The 21,371-nt window shown below is 41.7% G+C and overlaps 1 protein-coding gene across 1 annotated transcript; it reads left to right on the forward strand.

Annotated features, from left to right (window-relative positions):
* The first annotated feature begins 1,819 nt into the window (after window positions 1–1,819).
* LOC134577145 (E3 SUMO-protein ligase ZBED1-like) lies at window positions 1,820–19,971 on the forward strand. The gene is made up of 6 exons (XM_063435814.1): window positions 1,820–2,087; window positions 12,587–12,661; window positions 12,859–13,121; window positions 13,468–13,532; window positions 14,340–14,497; window positions 17,686–19,971. Exons 2-6 carry the CDS (start codon window positions 12,610–12,612, stop codon window positions 19,734–19,736), a joined length of 2,589 nt encoding a protein of 862 aa, XP_063291884.1. The 5' UTR covers window positions 1,820–2,087; window positions 12,587–12,609; the 3' UTR covers window positions 19,737–19,971.
* The last annotated feature ends 1,400 nt before the right edge of the window (window positions 19,972–21,371 follow it).

The raw sequence follows: 21,371 nt of genomic DNA on the forward strand, positions 1-21,371 counted from the left end.
TGGGCAGGCGAATTTTAAAACACACAGGGACTCTTTCTGGCCACAATAGTGATGGAAAAGTTGTTTCAAGGGGACTAACACCTGGACTGTGGCATGCCAGAGGGGGATCCATGGCAAAACTCCCATGGAAAATTACATAGTTGATGCAGAGTCTGGTTTTAATATATAAAGGGCATAAATCACCTAACATCCCTAAATTGTTTGGAATAACCTGCTTTAAAACATCAGGTATGATGTTGTATCGATCAGGTAGTGTAAGGGTTACGCCCGCTTCACAGTGACAGACCAAAATCCCCATTTAACACACCGCAAACAACCGCAAACAGTCCATTTGCACAACCGCAAACTCCCCATTTGCACAAGGTTGGATACCAAGCTAGCCATGTCCCGTTCCTTGTCCTCACTGAGGTCATTGAAGGTCTCTTCCTCCACCCAGCCACGTACAACACCAAGGGTCCCCGAAAGGTGACAACAAGCCCCCTGGGACGCCTGCTGTGTTTGGTCTTCCACCTCTTCAAAGCCACCTTCCTCCTCTGACTCCTCTTCTTCAGACTCCTCTCTCTGCGGTGCCTCTCTCTGCGTTATTAGAAGGTGTGTTAAGTAGTACTATTCCTATCAGTTTAATCCCTGTTACGTCCCCTAACAGGGGACGTGTATATAAGGTATCGATTTTAGGAAGCGGGAGATGGAAAAACATGCTTGGTCGGTCCTCCTACTTCAAATTTGGGACACTGCGCGTGCAATCTAATGTGCCACCAGATAGGAGTGGTGTGTTAAGTAGTTTCATAATGCTTTCCTATGGACGCTTGCGTGCTCTCACTGTGATTTTCACAGTGAGAATCACGCAAGCGCCTCTAGCGGCTGTCAATGAGACAGCCACTAGAGGAAATAGGGAAAGGCTTAACCCATTCACAAACATAGCAGTTTCTCTGAAACTGCTATGTTTATGAAAAAATGGGTTAACCCTAGAAGGACCTGGCACCCAGACCACTTCATTAAGCTGAAGTGGTCTGGGTGCCTAGAGTGGTCCTTTAACCCTGCAAGGTAATTATTGCAGTTTATAAAAAACTGCAATAATTACAGTTGCAGGGTTAAGAGTAGTGGGAGTTGGCACCCAGACCACTCCAATGGGCAGAAGTGGTCTGGGTGCCTGGAGTGTCCCTTTAATTCAGTGTAGTTGTATCCACCCTGTGAGGTGCATATTGTGGACCCTGAGGTCCCCCATGTCTGTAATTGAGATAGTTTATTTTAAGTTTGAAAACATAATAGAGATTGACTTTTTAACTTTGATAACATTATAGAGATTGACTTTTTAACACACAACTTGTTTACAGTGAGACACATGCTTTTAGATGGAGAAACTAGTGTGTACCTAACAAGCGCACTGATTGGTCAATGTGGACGTCAATCCAAACCAGCAAGAGGCGGGCGTTGTTCTCGACGAGTTAATTGATTGGCTACTGGAGACGACCTCGGAATCCACGCTATCGCTTCTCTCGCAGACTATGATTGGCTAGGGAAATTGTCAATCAGATGTCTCAGTTATCGCAGCCAGGCTATCCGTTACTGCTGCTTCTGCGTTCTGATTGGCCAGGCGGCTGCCGATCAAATAGATGAGGGCGGTAACGAAGGTTAAGAAGCGCCACCATTGGCTGACAAGGCTGCCCATCGAGGTCTGATTACCAATCGATATGTCCAATCGGTAAAGGCCGCGGGGGCGGGGCTTGGACCCGCGGTATCAAATTCTCCTGAAGAAAATCGAAATATCAGAACAACAACAACAAAAATATATATATATATATCTATATATATCGCCGAATGGTAAATACCGGGTATCTCCGTGACGCAGATAATACCGCGGCGACAAGACATCGCCAGCCGATATCTGTCGATTCGATACCGATACCTGTGAGGAGATCGCGGGAGGAGGGGGTTTTGGTGCAGAGACCGACCCTCCCATCGCGGCTGGGACCCGGAGCTGTCCCCGTCCGGCCCACATCGGCCAACAATCGGAAGGGGCATCGCCGATTATTCCGATACTGGAGGGGAGAGACCGCCAGGAGGCCCCGGGGCATCGCTGTTATTCGGTAAGCGGGTCCCTGCCGGGTTATTAGTGAGAGGGAGAGGCTGCACACTAATCGATATGTCGCGATATGTGGCTGTCATGATACCAAGACTCGGTGTGTAAATCGGATAATCGCCGAGTTATGACACAGCCCTGGACCTCCATGTCACCATCACATACACTGTGTAATATCACAGCTTGCTGGGCGAGAGTGATGGGACTTGGAGTCCTCTGTGCCGCTTCATTCTCAAAGGATATTCCTGGGCCATTGCTCTTATCATCCACACATCATTACATGTTTATTGTGGGATTTCATAGATCCTTCTGATCATGGATGTAGCTAACATATACTGTGTGTATATAATATTTAATATTTACTGTGTGATGTAATATATAAATGTATATAATATTTACTGTGTATACATAATATTTACTGTGTGATGTAATATAAATATTTACTGTATGTATGGTGTGTGTATGTGTATATATATATTTATATTTACTGTGTAAACACACTGTGTATAAATAAATATAATATCTACTAAGTGAGCACACAAGGTTTATAAATATATATATATATATTTACTGTTTGAGCACACATTGTGTGTGTGTGTGTGTGTATATATATATATATATATATATATATATATATATATATATATATAACATTTACTGTGTGAGCCAATGTAGGTATATGCACACATAATGTGTGTGTATGTTTATAATATTGCATATATTTATTAAGTGCTAATTCAGCCCATGTAGATCTGTGTGCACACATAATGCATATATTGATTTGCCATGTGACCCTGCTGATCTGTGTACATACATATATGTATTATTTACTGTGTGAGCCTACTGATCTGTGTAAAAAAATCACATATCTATAATGTATCATGTGAACCATTATAGATCTGGATACATTTAAGTGTAATCATCTATGAGAGCCTGTTGACCTGTCTGCACATGAATTTCTTGCTAATTTACCATGTGAGCCTATTGACATTAGAGCTTTAAATTCTGCACATGCATCTAATGTGCCAATGTGAGCCCATGGATCTGTGTGCTCCTGCATGTATCAGTAATGTGTGAAGCTCTGGGCTGTTTTCCACATGTATGCAAAGTGTATTTGACAGGCGTGCATACAGGAGCATGGTGAATAACAGACATCCCATGTGTAATAAAGCTCCTATCAGAGAGATATGGGAGGGGATTGGACGCATTGACTTCCTCCTATAAACACATGCAATGATAGAATAGGATATATGTACCTCCTAGTGAAAAAGCAGAAAACACTTTCTGGTATCTGTTAAAAATTAAACACTAGGTCTAACCGGAGGCTGGTTCTGGGGAAACTCGAAGAAATATACTAATTTATACTACAGAACCAGACTGGAATACTGGAACCAGAATAAGATCAACGCTTTGACCGCTGGATGTGTGACGGGGTTTTGAGATAAAGTTATGTCAGTTGCATGGACAATGGGGATACATTATAACCATAATAAAACCAATACATATAAACAAAGACTGGTTTGGTGCCCTTGACCTGCTATCCCAGGCTGCTCTCTGGTTTTCCCCACAAGTGAAATCTACACGTTGTAAATGCTAGGTCTCAGACCGATATTTATTTTGTATTGGTTTGTCTACACTGTACGGTCTGTCTTCCTCGACTGTGCAGCCTTTCTGAATATGTTAGAGCTTTTTAAATACCAATAACAATAATCTCAAAATGTTATAATTTAACATTTGATTATAAAATAATACACTGACCAAGGGGTTACAAATATGTGGAAAAAAGGGGAGGGGGATGAAATAACTAATTATAAATTCCAAGATTTTTTTTTTTTTTTGGGAGGGGGGTCTCTGGTTTCCAACATCACTGGAAGTGTTCTTGCTGTGCAGATTGCTCTGACTTGTTCATCCCATGGGCAGAGTACTTGATTCTCGTCCAGACCGTTGCATGTCTAAACTTTGACCCTCCAGCTGTTTTACACTTTCGGCCCTCCACCTATTGCATTCTTACAGCTAACCTTTGACCCTCCAGCTGTTGTGGATAGTAGTTCCCAAACACAGTCCATAGCAACTGGGGTTCAAATGTTAGACATCATTGCCCTTATACTACATGAGAGATACATGTGTGTTTGTAACTTTGGAGGCAAACACCTTGTTACAGCAGCCATGTCTTTTTAAATGGTCTGTAAAGACTACAGAAAAATTATCCCCTAAATGACATCTTAACATGTCTCTCAGCTGTTTTTTTTTTTTTTTTTTAACTATTTCATTTTGTGGATGTCAGACATGTTCAAAGCAATTCTCAGCAGTCCTCTGATCTTCATTAGATCAGGCTGGAGCAGCAGAGTAATTGGCACTCTCATGCTGAACTTACCTTTCTTTAAACGATTCATTTTCTCTCCCTCTGTCAGGTTCTGTGCTTCATTTCTTCCTGTTTGCTCTAGTTTTCTTTAAAATATAAGACAAAGTAGGTTTCCTATGCCTGACCATTTCTGACCAGCGGAGGAGCAAAGTGTGCTTTGTTTCCGGTGATCAAAGCAATTTTCCCACAATTCTCACCTTTGATTCGTGATCTCGCGATGCTTCCTGTCAGTATTCCCAAACGTCCTGTCACTTAGACAGAATGCCGGCAAAACTACCAGATTTCGTCCTAACAGAATGAGAACAGTTTGTTCATTCATGTTAGGACGCAATTTGGGACTTTGTTCGGATCGGAATGTCATTCTAATGAATGAGACTCCGATCCTATTCGGGCCGCGGGGCCTTAAGTAACAATAAGGGGGAAACATATTGGCCTCCACCCCTGAGCGGCGTGTGGGGGCCCTAAATAACAAGGGGGGGAATCTATGGTCCTCCCTACTCCCTGGCCCCAACCCCTGAGTGGCGGGTGGGGACCCTAAATAAAAAATGGGGGGGCACCTATTGTCCCCCCCCCCCTCCGGCCCCCACCCCTGAGCGGCGGGTGGGGGCTATAAATGAAAATGTAGGGGGGGTTACCTATTGTTCCAAAGAACTTTCCCACGCTGTGTAAAATGACACAAAGTTCTTTGGAATTTTCCCATGCTGTGTAATTTGACTCATAACTTTCTGATTGGTTGTTTGATAGCAACCAATCAGAGTGCTATGAGTCAAATTACACAGCATGGGATTGCTGTGACAGGTAAATTTAGAGACTTACCTGTCAGTCTCTTCTTTTACCTGTCAAAGCACTCTGGTTCATTGGCTTAAACCAACCAATCAGAGCACTCTGAGCATAATTGCAGGGCATGGCAAGGCTTTATAAGCCTTTCCTCGCCCTGCGGAGCTCATTCTGCGCCATGCCCTCCTTGGGTGAAGATGGATTATTTTTTTAGCCCCAACCCCTGAGTGGTGTTTTTTTGTTTTTTTGTGCTCGGGTTTATTTTATTTTCAAAGTGCGACGGATATTATGGACTTTATTTGGCCTTTTTTGGGGCTGAAAAAATAAGATTTTAGAAAAAAGACAAATGGTAAGTTATTTACCAGGGATTTAGTTTTATTGTTTCCCCCTCACTATTTTTAGGGTGAGAGAGGTAGGTGGGGTTTATACATTTTTTGGGTGGGGGGTGACTAGGGGCTTTGGGAACCCTAGTCACCTGGGGGGAAGAGCTAACATTTTCATTTAGGGCCCCCAACCGCCGCTCTTGGAGGGTAGGGGGGAACAATAGGTCCCCCCCATTTTTATTTAGGGCCCCAACCCGCCGCTTAGGGGTAGGGCCTGGGGGGAGGACAATAGTTCCCCGCCCTACATTTTCATTATGGGCCTCCACCCGCTTCTCAGGGGTGGGTTCCGGAGGGAGGACAAAGGACAATAAGTTTCTCTCTCCCCCCCCCCCCCCCCAATTTTCATTTAGGGCCCCCACCCGCCACTCAGGGGTTGGGGCCAATTTAGGTCTTTTAGCCTTTTGGTAGATAGCTCTCTGATACCGTGGGAATTAGGGAGTTATCTACTAAGCGGCTGTAAGATGCAGTCGCTGTACAATTAGGATTGGAGTTTCATTCATTGGAATGAAATTCCGATCTGAAACAAAGTTCCAAATTGCGTCCTAACACGAATGGAGAAACTGTTCTCATTCTGTTAGGACGAAATTCGTTAGTTTCGCCTGCCTTCTGTCTAAGTGACAGGACGTTCGGGAATACTGACAGGAAGCATCGCGCGATCAAGGATCAAAGGTGAGAATTGTGTAAAACTTTCTTTGATCACCGGAAACGAAGCACACTTTGCTCCTCCGCTGGTCAGAGATGGTCAGGCGTAGGAAACCTCAATAAGCTAAAGTAGTCCCTACTTTGTCTTATCTTTTAAAGACAACTAGAGCAGACAGGAAGAAATGAAGAACAGATCCTGGCAGACAGAGGGAGAGAAGAGGAATCGATTAAAGAAAGGTAAGTTTGGCATGACAGTGCCGCTTTAAATATAGCTAAATCCTCATAGACTCTCTCTTCATTCAGAAATTCAAAGTCATTTAACACTTTTCATTGATTGATTTTTTTTCTTAGATTAATGTATAGGAGGAGGGGAGCAGCGCCTTGGAAAAGTTCTCAAGTCCAGGTCAATATGGGTCAATTTGTAAAGAGAAGAGAGGACAAGGTGCAGAATATAGTGTAGTAAGTTGATAACTTGGTAACAGAAAACAAAAGGAATTGCATTTACAATGTATTGAGCTGATAATTAACTCCAATTGATGCGTCTATGCGATATAGTCTTTGTCTGTGAATATATGCTTAATGTCTTGAACCAATCGGTAAGTCCAGAAGTAAGCAAAGAGTAACACCAATATAGTGTTATACATTGGAAATACAGGGTATAGTGTATATATATATGTATGTATGTCAGGTCCATAAATATTGGGACATCAACACAATTCTAATCTTTTTGGCTCTATACACAACCACAATGGATTTGAAATGAAATAAACAAGATGTGCTTTAACTGCAGACTTTCAAGTTTAATTTGAGGGTATTTACATCCAAATCAGGTGAACGGTGTAGGAATTACAACAGTTTGTATATGTGCCTCCCACTTTTCAAGGGACCAAAAGTAATGGGACAATTGGCTGCTCAGCTGTTCCGTGGCCGGGGGTGTGTTATTCCCTCATTATCCCATTTACAAGGAGCAGATAAAAGGTCCAGAGTTCATTTCAAGTGGGCTATTTGCATTTGGAATCTGTTGCTTTCAACTCTCAATATGACATCCAAAGAGCTGTCACTATCAGTGAAGCAAGCCATCATTAGGCTGAAAAAACAAAACAAACCCATCACAGAGATAGCAAAAACATTAGGTGTGGCCAAATCAACTGTTTGGAACATCCTTAAAAAGAAAGAACGCACCGGTGAGCTCAGCAACACCAAAAGACCAGGAAGACCACGGAAAACAACTGTGTTGGATGACCAAAGAATTCTTTCCCTGGTATAGAAAACACCCTTCACAACAGTTGGCCAGATCAAGAACACTCTCTAGGAGGTAGGTGTATGTGTGTCAAAGTCAACAATCAAGAGAAGACTTCACCAGAGTGAATACAGAGGGTTCACCACAAGATGTAAACCATTGGTAAGCCTCAAAATCAGGAAGGCCAGATTAGAGTTTGCCAAACAACATTTAAAAAAGCCTTCACAGTTCTGGAACAACATCCTATGAACAGATGAGATCAAGATCAACTTGTACCAGAGTGATGAGAAGAGTATGGAGAAGGAAAGTAACTGCTCATGATCCAAAGCATACCACCTCATCAGTGAAGCATGGTGGTGGTAGTGTCATGGCGTGGGCATGTATGGCTGCCAATGGAACTGGTTCTCTTGTATTTATTGATGATGTGACTGCTGACAAAAGCAGCAGGATGAATTCTGAAGTGTTTCGGGCAATATTATCTGCTCATATTCAGCCAAATGCTTCAGAACTCATTGGACGGCGCTTCACAGTGCAGATGGACAATGACCCGAAGCATACTGCAAAAGCAACCAAAGAGGTTTTTTTTTTTAATTCTTTATTTTATTTGTGCAAGGGTTCAACACATCATGCTTACAATGCCACAACAGCAAGGGAAACAGTTATATATACATCGTGTTACAGTAGTCAGGCATTAGAGGTTACTGCACATTTTTATGTATAATTGTCGCTTATCAAGTAGTTTTTCAGTTCAGCTTATCGGAAAAGGTGTGGTACAAGGTTAGATCAAACATGACAACTTGAAACAATAAAAGGTTAATGCTATAGGTTAAGTGAAAACGTTGCTTCTCTATCGTACAATGCTAGCATGGCTAGGGTGAATAGTCAGTCCAACTAGTGGTTACATTCACTATGCCTGAACTGCTGCAGCTTATTTCAATATAGAATGAAAGTTGTGGTGCTTCAGACCACAGTGTGTTAATAACCTGGTTGGGCTACGCGGCCATTATACAATACAGTATGCTGGGTCTATCTTATAAGTAAATGTAAGGGTCACAGACACGGACCAGAACAAAGCAAGACATTGTATTACATTTAAAGTAGCCCAGGCAAGTGTTAAGTTATAAGCGCACCATTAATGTGTGTGTAGTGCCTATGGCTGGTTGTGCAGGGTGAATGTTCTCCCTGGATAGGGGGGGTCTTATACATTACTTTCGGCTGCTGAGTGTGTCAGTCTCTGCTTTAAAGGCATGGGTTGTTGGCCGTGAGCCGTGGATTGCAGAAGTCCAGGTTGCTTCACCCGATGCCCGTTCTGGCAGCTTTGCTTGAGTGGTTGAGTAATGGTCCCTTCTGGGTTCCCTCCACAGTGGGCCGTGTGTGGGCTCTCCGCCAGTTTTGTTTCCCTGGATCCAGCTTCTCTGCATCTATTTTTGCATCGCGTTGGGCTTTGTGGTCATCAGTGTGGGGGGTAGAGCTGTGCTGGTTGTTGGTTTCTGGGACCGCTGAGTGAGGGATTGGCCGGGTCTTCTTCAGTGGCGCAGGATCGTAAGTTTCAGCGTTTGAGGGGGCTGGCACCGTTTCCCGTTTGATGGAGCTTCGGCTCCTACTCAGTTTAAAGGTCGCTCTGGAGTTGTGAGGGGGACACCATAGCAGGGTGCGCCGGGTGGTCGGACGGATCCACGCCGCCACCTCTCTCATCGCCAGCTGGTAAGATTGTCTCCGGGCTTTAAGCTTTGCCCAGAGGTGGGTGCGCAGCAGGTCTATGAAGTCCCTTGTATGCTTGGGTGGTGTGATGCATGGTTGCTTGGTCTTAGGCCGCGGCCGCGCCGCCATCTTGGCTGAGTCTTGTAAGCTCCGTGTGGTTGCTAATTTCGCCGCTTGTACAAGTTTAAATGTGGGGGTAACCGTCCCCAGCGAGGACTGGGATGTCCCCTGCCGGTCCATAGGGGGGGGGTAGCAGGCTGCGGTGGGCTTCTGCTTAGGAGCATGTCCCGTACCGGGGGATCGTCCGTCTCCCCCAGTCCTCAGGCTCTGCTCTGAGTTAGGCCTCATGGTCGGTTGGAGATTTTCCGTGGCGTATCGGTGTTGGACAGTTATCGGAGTGTTCAGAATGCTTTACTGCGTTTGTCCCGATCTCCATGTGCCGTTAATGCCACTATGTCAGTCGGTAGCCTCACACGTTCGTCCGTTGTTGCAGGAGCTCTTAACATGTGCGACTGGCCATCTTTGCTGTCAGGCCCCGCCCCCCCAAAGAGTTTTTTTTAAAGGGAAAGAAGTGGAATGTTCTGCAATGGACAAGTCAATCACCTGACCTGAATCCGATTGAGCATGCATTTCACTTGATGAAGACAAAACTGAAGGGAAAATGCCCCAAGAACAAGCAGGAACTGAAGACCATTGCAGTAGAGGCCTGGCAGAGCATCACCAGGGATGAAACCCAGCGTCTGGTGATGTCTATGCGTTCCAGACTTCAGGCTGTAATTGACTGCAAAGGATTTGCAACCATGTATTAAAAAGTGAAAGTTTGATTTATGACTGTTAATCTGTCCCATTACTTTTGGTCCCTTAAAAAGTGGGAGGCACATATACAAACTGTTGTAACTCCTACACCGTTCACATGATTTGGATGTAAATACCCTCAAATTAAACTTGAAAGTCTGCAGTTAAAGCACATCTTTTTTTGTTTAATTTCAAACCCATTGTGTTGGTGTATAGAGCCAAAAAGATTAGAATTGTGTTGATGTCCCAATATTTATATATTATAGTGCACACTCACATTTATTGGAGCCTACTGTTGGCTCCTAATGAATAGCTTGAAGTGGAACAATCCCCACTCTTGGATATATACAGTAAGAAATCTTCAGCAACAGGAGCCAATGTCACTGTTGTACTCTCGCGCATGCATGACTGTACGGCATTGAGGTCTATGGAGGATTCCACAAGACAGCAGGATCCTCCATAGGACTAAAACTTTTAGACCTCGGTAGCTGTATCCCAGTGTCTAGAAGTGTTAGGTGTAGGAAAAATACGTAAGACAAAGTAGTCAAAGTTTTTTTTATTTCATTTAATTTGTTTATGTTTTTAGTTAGAAATAGATGAAAAATTGGGTAAAAGAGAAGAGGAGGTGATTGAGAAAAGGGAAGTATGGCGTGACCACTACCACAGCTCTGATGGTATTTTTTTTATCAATTCTTAAAGGAACTCTGAAGTCACCAGAACAACTACAGCTTTATGTAATTGTTCTGGGGTGTAAAGTAAGTCTCTGCTGGCTTTTTGCAGTATACACTGTCTTTTCAGAGAAAAGGTTGTGTTCACATTACAGCCTAGATGGCTACTAGAGGTGCTTCCTGTGGCAGTGCTGCACAGTGTGCAGCACTGACATTCAGTGTCTTCGCCCTCTGCATGTAATCATTGAACTTTCCACATAGAGATGCATTGATTCAATGTATCTCTATGAGCAGATGCTGATTGTCCAGTTTGGCATTTGCCTCTGCCCCACCCACCTGGCCCGCCTCCTTGGCAATCTGAGCCAACCCAGTGCTTTCCTATAAGAAAGCATTGTGATTGGCTGAGCTCATCCCTTCTGAAGATGTCAGCCAGGGAGGCAGATCAGAGACAGAGCAGACAGCAGCAGACTGAAATAAAGGTGTGTTCCTTTAAATCGAAGTAAAGCTATCAATCTCTGTGAGAGACTTCGGACTGGAGATTTGCCCTCAATGCTTCTCTTTGAGAAACATTTAATTGGACAATTTTCCAGCACTAACAAAGAAGTACTTTGATGGACAAAATGTGGTGGATCTTCATTACCTTGAGAGACCAGTTCTCCAGCTTATGAAAGGCAAGTTTTTAGTTTTTTTTCTGAAAATATTTGTTCATAAAAGTTGGAGTTATTTTTGTTTAGCAATGATTAATTACATAAGTTAGAAATATGCATTTTTTTGTAACATACTGTAGATTTCCCGTTCTATAGTGAAGGTATGATAACCGATCTTATATAGTGGGTGCTGCGGCCCTCAGTCTGATATTTCAGTATCACGTATTGATGTATTAATGGTTACTGCAGGAATAGCCGAATGGCAGCTCTATTGATTTCAAACTAGGTCACTCATTGGCCATTAACAATTTATTCATTTGTTAAGCATAGAAATATAATTTTTTTTAAAAATATTTTTTTACAACAAATAAGCCATTTGCTCTATTTACAACGCACATGCTCTGTTCTGGATTTTCTTTTCCTGCTCTGGAGTGCTATGTGTATGCCTAATCCTTTCACTGTATTAGCATGTACAACATCCGCTAGAAGGCTATTCCATGCACCTGTAACTCTTTATGTTTTGATGTTGTCCTTAAAGGATCACTATAGTGTCAGGAAAACAAACCCGTTTTCCTGACACTATGTCATCCTTGGGACCCCCTCACCCTCAGGGCCCCCCTCCTGTGGTGCTGAAGGGGTTAATAGCCCTTCAGCCACTTACCTTTATCCAGCTCCTTCGGCGCTGGTGACCTCTCCTCCCCTGCCAATGTCAGCTCCCGAGTGGAGCGGAATGCGTATGCGCGGCAGGAGCCGTGCGCGCATTCAAACAGTCCATGGGAAAGCATCCCTTTTAAATTTCCTTATCGCTATCTTTACTCTTCATGTCTTATGAACTGCCAGAACTGTTGTGATGTAAGATTAACTGTTTCAGGGACATTGGTTAGCAATGAGCTTGGCTAACTGTTAGAAATGTAGATACACAACTTTGCTTTTAATAATAGAGTTGCAGAGTTGCAATTTTAATAGATTTTATAATCCATATATTTGAACTTTTGGGACCAATATTAATTTAAAGGGACACATTTGACTTTATTCACCACATATTAGTATATGTTTTATGCATTAGAGATTAAAGCTACATTAAAAAAAAATTATACTACCGACTGACCCTCTTGTTTTCGGCAAAGATATCTAAATTCTGATTCTCTAATGTGATTTTTGTTTTTGTTTTTTAACCAGTATTGGAGTTTCCATATTTTTGGACATACTGCATAGTTTCCAAAAAAATGAGGTATACCCAAAAACCACGTATGTACAAATCGAGTCAGTGCAATATTCGCTTTCTCAGCAGGTGCCTGTCCTTCCATTCGTCAAATGATGCAGGCTGCGGAGGAAGCCTGCGCACAGTTGGAGGACGAGTTACTCTGTAAGTCCATCTTACTTTTGATTCTTCATTATAGTGGTTTAATGGTGCAGATCATGAAAAACCTGCCTAGAGGAACATAACAAGTGGCTGATTGCTATTTTATTTTTTTTTTTTTTATTTTTTTTTTTTTTTTTTTAGCTGGTGGTCACTGCATTCTGGAGCAGGGATTTAAAGCTGCTTTGTTTCCTATGTTGTAGTTTGTGAAGATTGCCGATTGTACTTCAGAGACTCCTGCCCACAGCATGGGACACCAACATTTATTTTGGACACACCTGTTCCAGAAAATGTACCATCCCGAGCTCTGCTGTCTCTGCCGGAGGGGCTGGTGGTCAAAGAGCGATCACAAAGAGGTTTTGGTGTCTGGTGTACAATCCCGATCATTCCACGTGGCTGCATTTTCGGCCCATATGAAGGGGATATCCTAGTGGAGAGAAATGAATGCACTCTCTATTCTTGGGCGGTAAGATCCTTATTTACATTTTATTATCTTAGAAAGAAGTCAGGGTACTTGTGGCCCACATCAATCACATGACACTTTAGAAGCTTTACTATACTCCAGATCTTTGAATGACAGCCACTAAAGATGCATTTAACTCTGCAATGTAAACATTGTAGTTTCCAAAAAAAAAAAAGCTGCTGTGTTTTACCATGTAGAGTTAAAAGGACAGGACCACTGCGTACAGACCACTTCATTAAGATGAAGTGGCCTGGGTGACTATTGTGTCCCTTTATGAAACCTCTCATGGTGTCTTTCTTAGGACCGATGTGACTTTTGTTGTTACTTGTCATTTAATTTTTTCTTTCAGGTACGGGAAAATGGCTCTTATTTTTACATCGATGCCAGTGATGACTCAAAAAGCAGCTGGATGAGGTGAGACACAGCACAGGTCTGGAGTTTTTTTTGTTTCTTTTTTTGTAACTGAACAGGTAGCATTCTATTTAATATTTCTTTGCCCTTATTATTGTAAGAAAATTAAATGTTTAGGTATGTATCAAACAGTCTATTGTGAAAACCACAATAATATCACATGCCGTGATGAGTGCTATGATCGTCCTACACTGGAATCTTGTGACTTGCTGCAGTGTGAGACGGGCAAGATCTGGGGAGCAGTCATATCACACCCTACCGTAAAAAAATCTGCAAATGGGGCAGGAGAGAGATAGTTATGGTTTAGTAAGGTGCTTCATGTTAGAGACACAAAACTTTCCAATGTTGATCATGCAGTAAGCAGTCAGACATAATTTGGTTTCTGTTGGGATTATTTCCTAAATTTTGAATTGTAGCAAATTAAAATCCAAATGGCAAAATGTCAGCAAACTGCTGATTTGGAGAAATTCTCCAATTGACTATTTAAAATTTTCCGTTTGGATTTCAATTTGCTGATATTCAGAGTTTATTGAATAACCCTGTATCTTTAGTGCACATTTGAGATCTAGTCCAGCATCGTTATCAAAGTTTCTTGAACTTGTGGTGTGGCTAATGGATAAATCAGAACTTACTTCATTTCAGATTTCAATGGTATTTGGTATGAATAAAGTGCTGATATGGATACAAGCAATGTTTGGGGTAGATCGGTGTGGTAATCTGTTACCAGTGATATTGGACCAAGAAACACTGCAATAATCAAACATTCTTTCAAATCTATTGTTTTATATTTCATTTATTATTATTTTAAAGGTATGTTGCCTGTGCGTCAACAGAAGAAGAGCATAACCTGACTGTGTTTCAGTATCGGGGTAAAATTTATTACCGAGCATGTCAGCTAATTCACTCGGGCACAGAACTACTGGTTTGGATTGGAGAAGAGTATGCCAGAACATTAGGACTCAAACTAGGTAAATATAAATCCTCTTTCTCTCTATATAATACCCATAATACCATGAATCTTAAATAGACAATTGTAGCTCAGCGAAGCATCAATTTTTAAGTGAGTGTATGGTATGCTTCTTTTTTTTGTGTTAACTTCTTTATTTAAGAAAGGACAAATACAAAATTATTTGCAAGTATCCGGACAAACGTTCGGATAAATTTTAAACATAGTAAAGAAAAAAACTTTAAACAGAAGTAAAGACAATTAAAATAACAGGTTGTAAATATATATTACTGCTTATGGAGAATATTATCTGTAGGATCTATGTCTGTTAACATCATACCCATGTGAGCAATAAATATATATGCAGAATGTATCTGGTGAGTCTATTTGTTCCCACCTGCTGATCGGAATACATACATAGAAAATAAACTAAGAAAATTAAAGGAGTCACAGGAAAGGAAAAAAGGGGTGGGTTGGGGGGATCGGTGCCATGGTGGTCAGGACGGTAACTAACTCTAACATTTTATAGTAATCGTAGATATTTGTATAGGATGGAAGGGTGCTGCTGACCATTGCAGTGAGTTGGCCCATTATTCCGTTGTTTTAAGTCCATGTTTTAACCTCTTTAATGCTAGGTAGTTTCTGTTTGAGCCAATTGGTTGCTATAGATCGCCTCGCTACCAATGGTATTTTATTATAAAGTTTTTGTGCCTGTTTAGGAAGCCCCTCCACATGACGTGATAGTAAATAAGACCACGAATCTAGATCGAAATGCCTTTGAAATACTGTAGTGAGCAGGTGTTTAGTTTGTTGCCTGTCCTGTCGCCCTGTGCAATACTGAACTAGCGGTGGTGCAGCTGGTGGGATCTGCAGGACCCTTTGCATTTGTGCTATGGTTGGGATATTGATGTCAGGACCTATGGGTCTTTTTGACACTGCAGGGCCCATAGTCATTCATGCTAACACCATGGTTATAGGACAGGCATAGGCAACCTTCAGCACTGCAGATGTTTTGGACTACACCTCCTGTGATGCTTTGCCAGCATTATGGGTGTAAGAGCATTATGAGGGATGTAGTCCACAACATCTGAGTGCCGAAGGTTGCCTATTCCTGTTATAGGATACAATATGCAGAGCCTGGGGCAGTAAAATCAACGTTCAGTTAAATTAACAAAAAAAAGGAGATACAGACTTCTAAAGTAAACACACTGTGCTGTAAGATCTGATTGAAAATGAATACATTTTTGTTGGATGTGTGAGCCACAGCGAAAAGGAGGTTTGATTAGGGCTTTAGGGCTTTAAAATGTTTGATTAGGGCTTTAAAATGTGTATTTCATAAAGATAAAATACAAATTTTCATTGCGGCGGAATTTCACTGAAATTCCAACCCAGTCAAGAGATATACAAAGACAAAGTATGGACTACTTTGTCTCTGTATATTTCCTCCACCTGACTTTCATAGACTCTGGGTGTAGCTACACAGTGAATCCTGACAGCCGTCACCATTGACGGCTGCATGCGCAAGAGTACAGCAGTGATGTCGGCCCCTGGCTCTTAAGAGTACCCGCCAGAACAAGATGGCCACTGCCCCCGAAGGACAGGCTCAGATAAATAAATCTCACCTTTATCTGCCTCCCCAGTGGCGATGTCGGGGGTCTTTGTGAATTCGACTAAGTCCCCAGACGGTGATTGCACCGCTTTAACTCCAATGCTAAAGTTGTTTTGGTGTTTAGAGTATCACTTCAACCCTGTCCTTTCTATCAGATCTCTCGCTCTCTATAGATGCATACCATACGTTGCGTGAAACCCCCCCCCAATTCTTATCAGCACACCAGCACACAGCGTTTATATCCAAATAACAATATATAGGAAAAATAACTAATCTGCAAAAATTCTCCAATGCAGCTATAGTCTCCGCTTGGATGTTTTGGCCAGACATTTGCAATTCAGTTTTCGTGGAGAGTTTGTTGCTTGAATAATCAGAGATAAAGAGAATACTAGAATGAACACTATCATAAAATGGCGCAATACTAACAAATAAAAATGTTTTAAGCCATAAGTAGGGAAATATAGCTTAGTTAGAAATTATTTTTTCAGTTTTTTTGGCCCTTTAAATCTTTTATTTCCTTGTCAATTCTTCACAGTTCATGGTATGGTAGGTAAACTCCTCACGGGTGAATTGCCAGGAATTCAAGAGAATTCAAAGTCAATTTCAAATTTTAGGCCAAAATAGCAGAACTAAAAAATATTTCAAATCTGGTATTTTTTTGCCTAAAATGTTGTCTTCATGGCAATTCATGCTGTAGTGAATAACCCCAGGAGTATTAAAGTGGAATATATGTTAAAATAGTCTCTGGGAGAAGCACCATTTGAATGTTACACAATGTGTGTTATGGGTAAAATCATATTTTCTACATGGGATTTCTATTGGTTGTGATGACTTTTACAGCACCCTGCTCAGCCAATTGAAAGTACCAAGTCTGACTAGTGTTAAATTATCTGGACAGAGGAAATAAAGAAAGTTTTGTTTTTTTTGCACTTTAGCTAAGCTTTGGTTGGAAGTTCTGAACATGTTTTTGGGCAACTCTTGTGTTTTAAAATGAAAAAGAAAAAAAAACACAGTTAAAGGAACACTCCAAGCAACATAACCACTACAGTGTGTTGTAGTGGTTCTAGTGTTAGGAGTGCCTTGGCACCTCCCAAGTGTAATTAGTCAGACTATTTGGCAACAGTTTAATTTATTATCTGGAGTCCACTGGGTACCACTCTGAGTCCCTTTTGGAGCCAGAAGCTCAGTGCTTGAGCACTCAGCCAATGGATGCAGGGCTTAGTTAAGATGAGCTAATGGGAACTCCTAGTAGGAGCTTATGGCTCTCAGAATGGAAAGATATAGTTGGAGAGCGGCTTTGTTGACCTCTGGTAAAAAGTTAAATACTTCTTTAAACCTCTTGACTACTTACAATGGAGGGGTGCCAGGACACTTCCGATGTTGCTGAACTACCACTTTCGTGATTCTTTGAATTAAATAGATCGCTAGTGAATCATGGGACTTGTAGTTCATCAACATCTGCAGGACCAGTGTTTGGAGAACCCTGCTTTAATGTAACAAAAGAGCCGTTAACAAAGAAACTGATGCCTGACAATGTATGTGTCACTGACATTACATGTGTTTGTATATTTAATGTTCCGTGAATGCATTGTTTTCCTTAGGTGAGCACTTTAAATATGAATTTGGAGAGAAGGAACTCCTAATGAAATTGTTCCAAGACTTACACCTGAAGACAATAGATTCCATGTCAAATCACATATCACCCCGAAGCCAGTATCTCTGCAATGATATGGTTACTCCATTGATACAATCCCACAAACCAAATTATCCTCTGAATAATATAGGACATCCTTCATCTGGTTTCCAGCTACTGGAAGGAACACAAAATCTGGTAAGCCTTGGTCGAGCTCAGAGCCGCTATTGGACTTTTTTTGGCTTCCAGGGGGATGCCTATGGTCGTATCATTGACAAGACCAAAATTATTTGCAAGTTGTGTGGTGTGCGCCTCTCATACAGCGGCAACACCACAAACCTAAGACAGCACCTAATATACAAGCACAGACGGGAGTACAATGAATTAGTGGGAACCCAAGGGGCTGTGGTTGACCCACAGAACAACCTAGATCCGGTCTCTCCTCGCAAATTGACTTCCAGAGCAATAGTCACTCCCACTGTTGGGAGGACAACCAAGGCCGTAGCAGACTTTATTGTCCGGGACCTAATGCCAGTTGAAATCATTGAAGGAGAAGGTTTTTCTCAAATGCTGTCCATTCTGGACCCCAATTATAAATTACCTGCAGCATCTTTTTTGGCTCATACAATCCTACAGGAAATGCACATTCAAGCCAAGCTAAAAGTAGTAGAATTGGTAAAAGGTCTACATGAATCCTCTGTAAGCTTTGACCTATGGAAACATAGTGGTTCTTTGTCCTACCTCACACTCACTATCCATTATGTTGATGAAGGTTTTGAAGCGAAAAATATGGTGCTATCTAGCAGAGTTGTGTCTGATGATCTCTCCGCGGACAATCTAAAGTTGGTACTTCTTGGCATTGCTGAAGAGTGGGGAATTCGTGAAAACACCTTCTACGTAGTTGGACTTGATAGCCCCTCTGTTAAATTGGCAGCCTCCAGATTGGGATGGAAATCTCTGCCATGTGTTGGTCAGGTTTTGAGAAGTTGCATTGAAGCAGTACTAAAGTATCCTACAATACATAGCATGCTAGATAGATTTCGAAGACTAATAGCCACCATTTGCTCTTCGTCTGCACAAACTGAAGAACTGACTATGCATGGGCCAATTTTGAAAGTTCATCTAAAAATGTTCCTACGTGATGGAACCAAGTGGTATAGTGTCTATACTTTACTACAGAGCATAGTAGACCACTCAAAAGTTTTTAAGGACATTGTTGAAACAATGAAAGAAGAAAACCTTATTCTTCAGCATGATGATTGGTCTGTTCTTCAGGATGTTGTAGATATCCTCAAACCTTTAGCTATAGCTACCTCAACTTTCACCAAAGATCAATTTGCTGGGTTATCACTGGTGAAACCGGTGATAACTAGCTTGCTCTATAAACATTTGGCACCTAATGAATGGGACTCGGAGTTTTCCAAGATAATTAAAAAGGCCATTCATGAGGATTTGAGCTTTAAGTTCTCAGACTGTGAAGTCAATCAGGTTCTTAACTTGGCATGTGCCTTGGATCCACGTTTTCGTGGCCTTGACTTTCTCAGCCAACCGGATCGTGTGGAGACTCTTCATTTACTTAAGATTGAAGCTTCAAATTTGGCTAAGATTCAACACACAGAGCCTGTTTGTAGTCCACCAGAGCCTCATAACCCAAGGCCACCCCCAAAGAAAGTAAAGCAGGATTCTGGAATTGAATTTCTTCTGGGAGACTTGTGCAGTGTAAGAAATTCCTCCGCAAGCACAGTTAACCAACAAGCAGAACAGGAAATTAGCAGCTTCCAGACCAGTGAAGCTTCTTCCTTATGTCAAGATCCGTTGCAGTGGTGGAAAATGCATTATACCCAATATCCACTTTTAGCTCGGGCGGCCCGCAAACTCTTGGCCATTCCTGCAACATCTGTGCCCACAAGTTGGCTCTTTACAGATGCTGGTGTGGCAGTTTACAGAAAGCGGTCGGCTCTGACTGCAGAACATGTAGACATGTTGGTCTTTCTCAACGGAAATCGATTAATACTTTGAATATTTGTTGGTTGGTCCTTCACGTTTGTGCCTCTCCCACCTCCATGACAGCCACCCTTTGCAAGTGGCCCATTATTCCTCCTCCAGGTTAGATCTAGTGCTTCCACTGTGTTCCTTCCGTTAAGAACAGAGCCCAAGATTTGGGGTCCTTTTGTTCAAACCAGTATCTGTAGCCTAAGGAACCAGTATATTACTGGGCATTTCAAAGAAGACTTTCATTTTCAGTGAGTTTCACTTATAAATAGGATGGATAAAGGTCTAGCTGACTGCCTCAATTAATATTTTTGTTCGGTATTTACAGATGAAAATGAAGGAAAGGGACCTCAGTTAAGAAAAAGGATAAATGAGTCATTTATTGCATGTGAGTTTACAGAGGAAGAGGTTCTATTTCAACTGTCAAAAGTAAAGACAAATAAGTCAATGGGACCTGATGGAATACACCCAAAGCTATTAAAAGAGCTTAGTGGTGTACTAGCAAAACCATTAACAGATTTATTCAACCAATCATTGTTAACAGGAGTAGTCCCAGAAGATTGGAAGTTAGCGAATGTTGTGTCCATTCACAAGAAAGGTAATAGGGAGGAGTCGGGCAACTATAGGCCAGTAAGCCTTACTTCAGTAGTGGGGAAAGTAATGGAAACCATGTTAAAGGATAGGATTGTTGAACATCTAAAAACACATGGATTTCAAGATCAGAGGCAACATGGGTTTACTTCAGGGAGATCATGCCAAACTAATCTTATTGATTTTTTTGATTGGGTAACTAAAATTATAGATCAGGGTGGTGCAGTAGACATTGCTTACCTAGATTTCAGTAAGGCTTTTGACACTGTTGCACATAGAAGGCTTATCAATAAACTGCAATATTTAAGTTTGGATTCCAATATTGTTGAATGGGTTAGGCAGTGGCTGAGTGACAGGCAACAGAGGGTTGTAGTCAATGGAGTATATTCAAAGCTTGGGCTTGTCACCAGTGGGGTACCTCAGGGATCTGTACTTGGACCCATTCTCTTTAATATTTTTATTAGTGATATTGCAGAAGGTCTTGATGGTAAGGTGTGTCTTTTTGTGGATGATATGTAACAGGGTTGATGTTCCAGGAGGGATAAGCCAAATGGAAAATGATTTAGGTAAACTAGAAAAATGGTCAGAGTTGTGGCAGCTGACATTTAATGTGGATAAGTGCAAGTGGTAGAGGTTAACACAGTAAAGGAGTTTAAGCATGCGTGGAATAGGCATAAGGCTATCCTAACTATAAGATAAGGCCAGGGACTAATGAAAGTATTTAGAAAACTGGGCAGACTAGATGGGCCGAATGGTTCTTATCTGCCGTCACATTCTATGTTTCTAAATAACATATTTTGAACGTTCTCTTGCAGGGACGTTGGACATTTAGGGGTAGTCTACAGATATGCAGTTTGGTTTGTCTAGTCTAGTCATTTCTCTGTCTGTCATTTTTTTAGTTTGTGACTTGAAAATCACCAGTCTCAATATTACATTGTGTTTGTCTTGCATGCAGAAAAAACAACAAACTTAATTTATGCTGGTTTTGGTTATATTTTTCCTGTTTAATTAAGGAAAATGTTCTAGTTGTAAAGCATGGGAAAAGTCTTAAACATAAAATTCTGCTATTTG

Source organism: Pelobates fuscus, chromosome 11 (genome assembly GCF_036172605.1).
Source record: "Pelobates fuscus isolate aPelFus1 chromosome 11, aPelFus1.pri, whole genome shotgun sequence".
NCBI classification, from domain to species: domain Eukaryota; kingdom Metazoa; phylum Chordata; class Amphibia; order Anura; family Pelobatidae; genus Pelobates; species Pelobates fuscus.

Coding starts and splice junctions, on each gene's coding strand:
- LOC134577145 (XM_063435814.1), top strand. CDS start 12,610: ATGATGCAGGCTGCGGAGGAAGCCTGCGCACAGTTGGAGGACGAGTTA. Junction 13,122..13,467: donor GCACTCTCTATTCTTGGGCG/GTAAGATCCTTA, acceptor TTTTTCTTTCAG/GTACGGGAAAATGGCTCTTA. Junction 14,498..17,685: donor AACATTAGGACTCAAACTAG/GTAAATATAAAT, acceptor TGTTTTCCTTAG/GTGAGCACTTTAAATATGAA.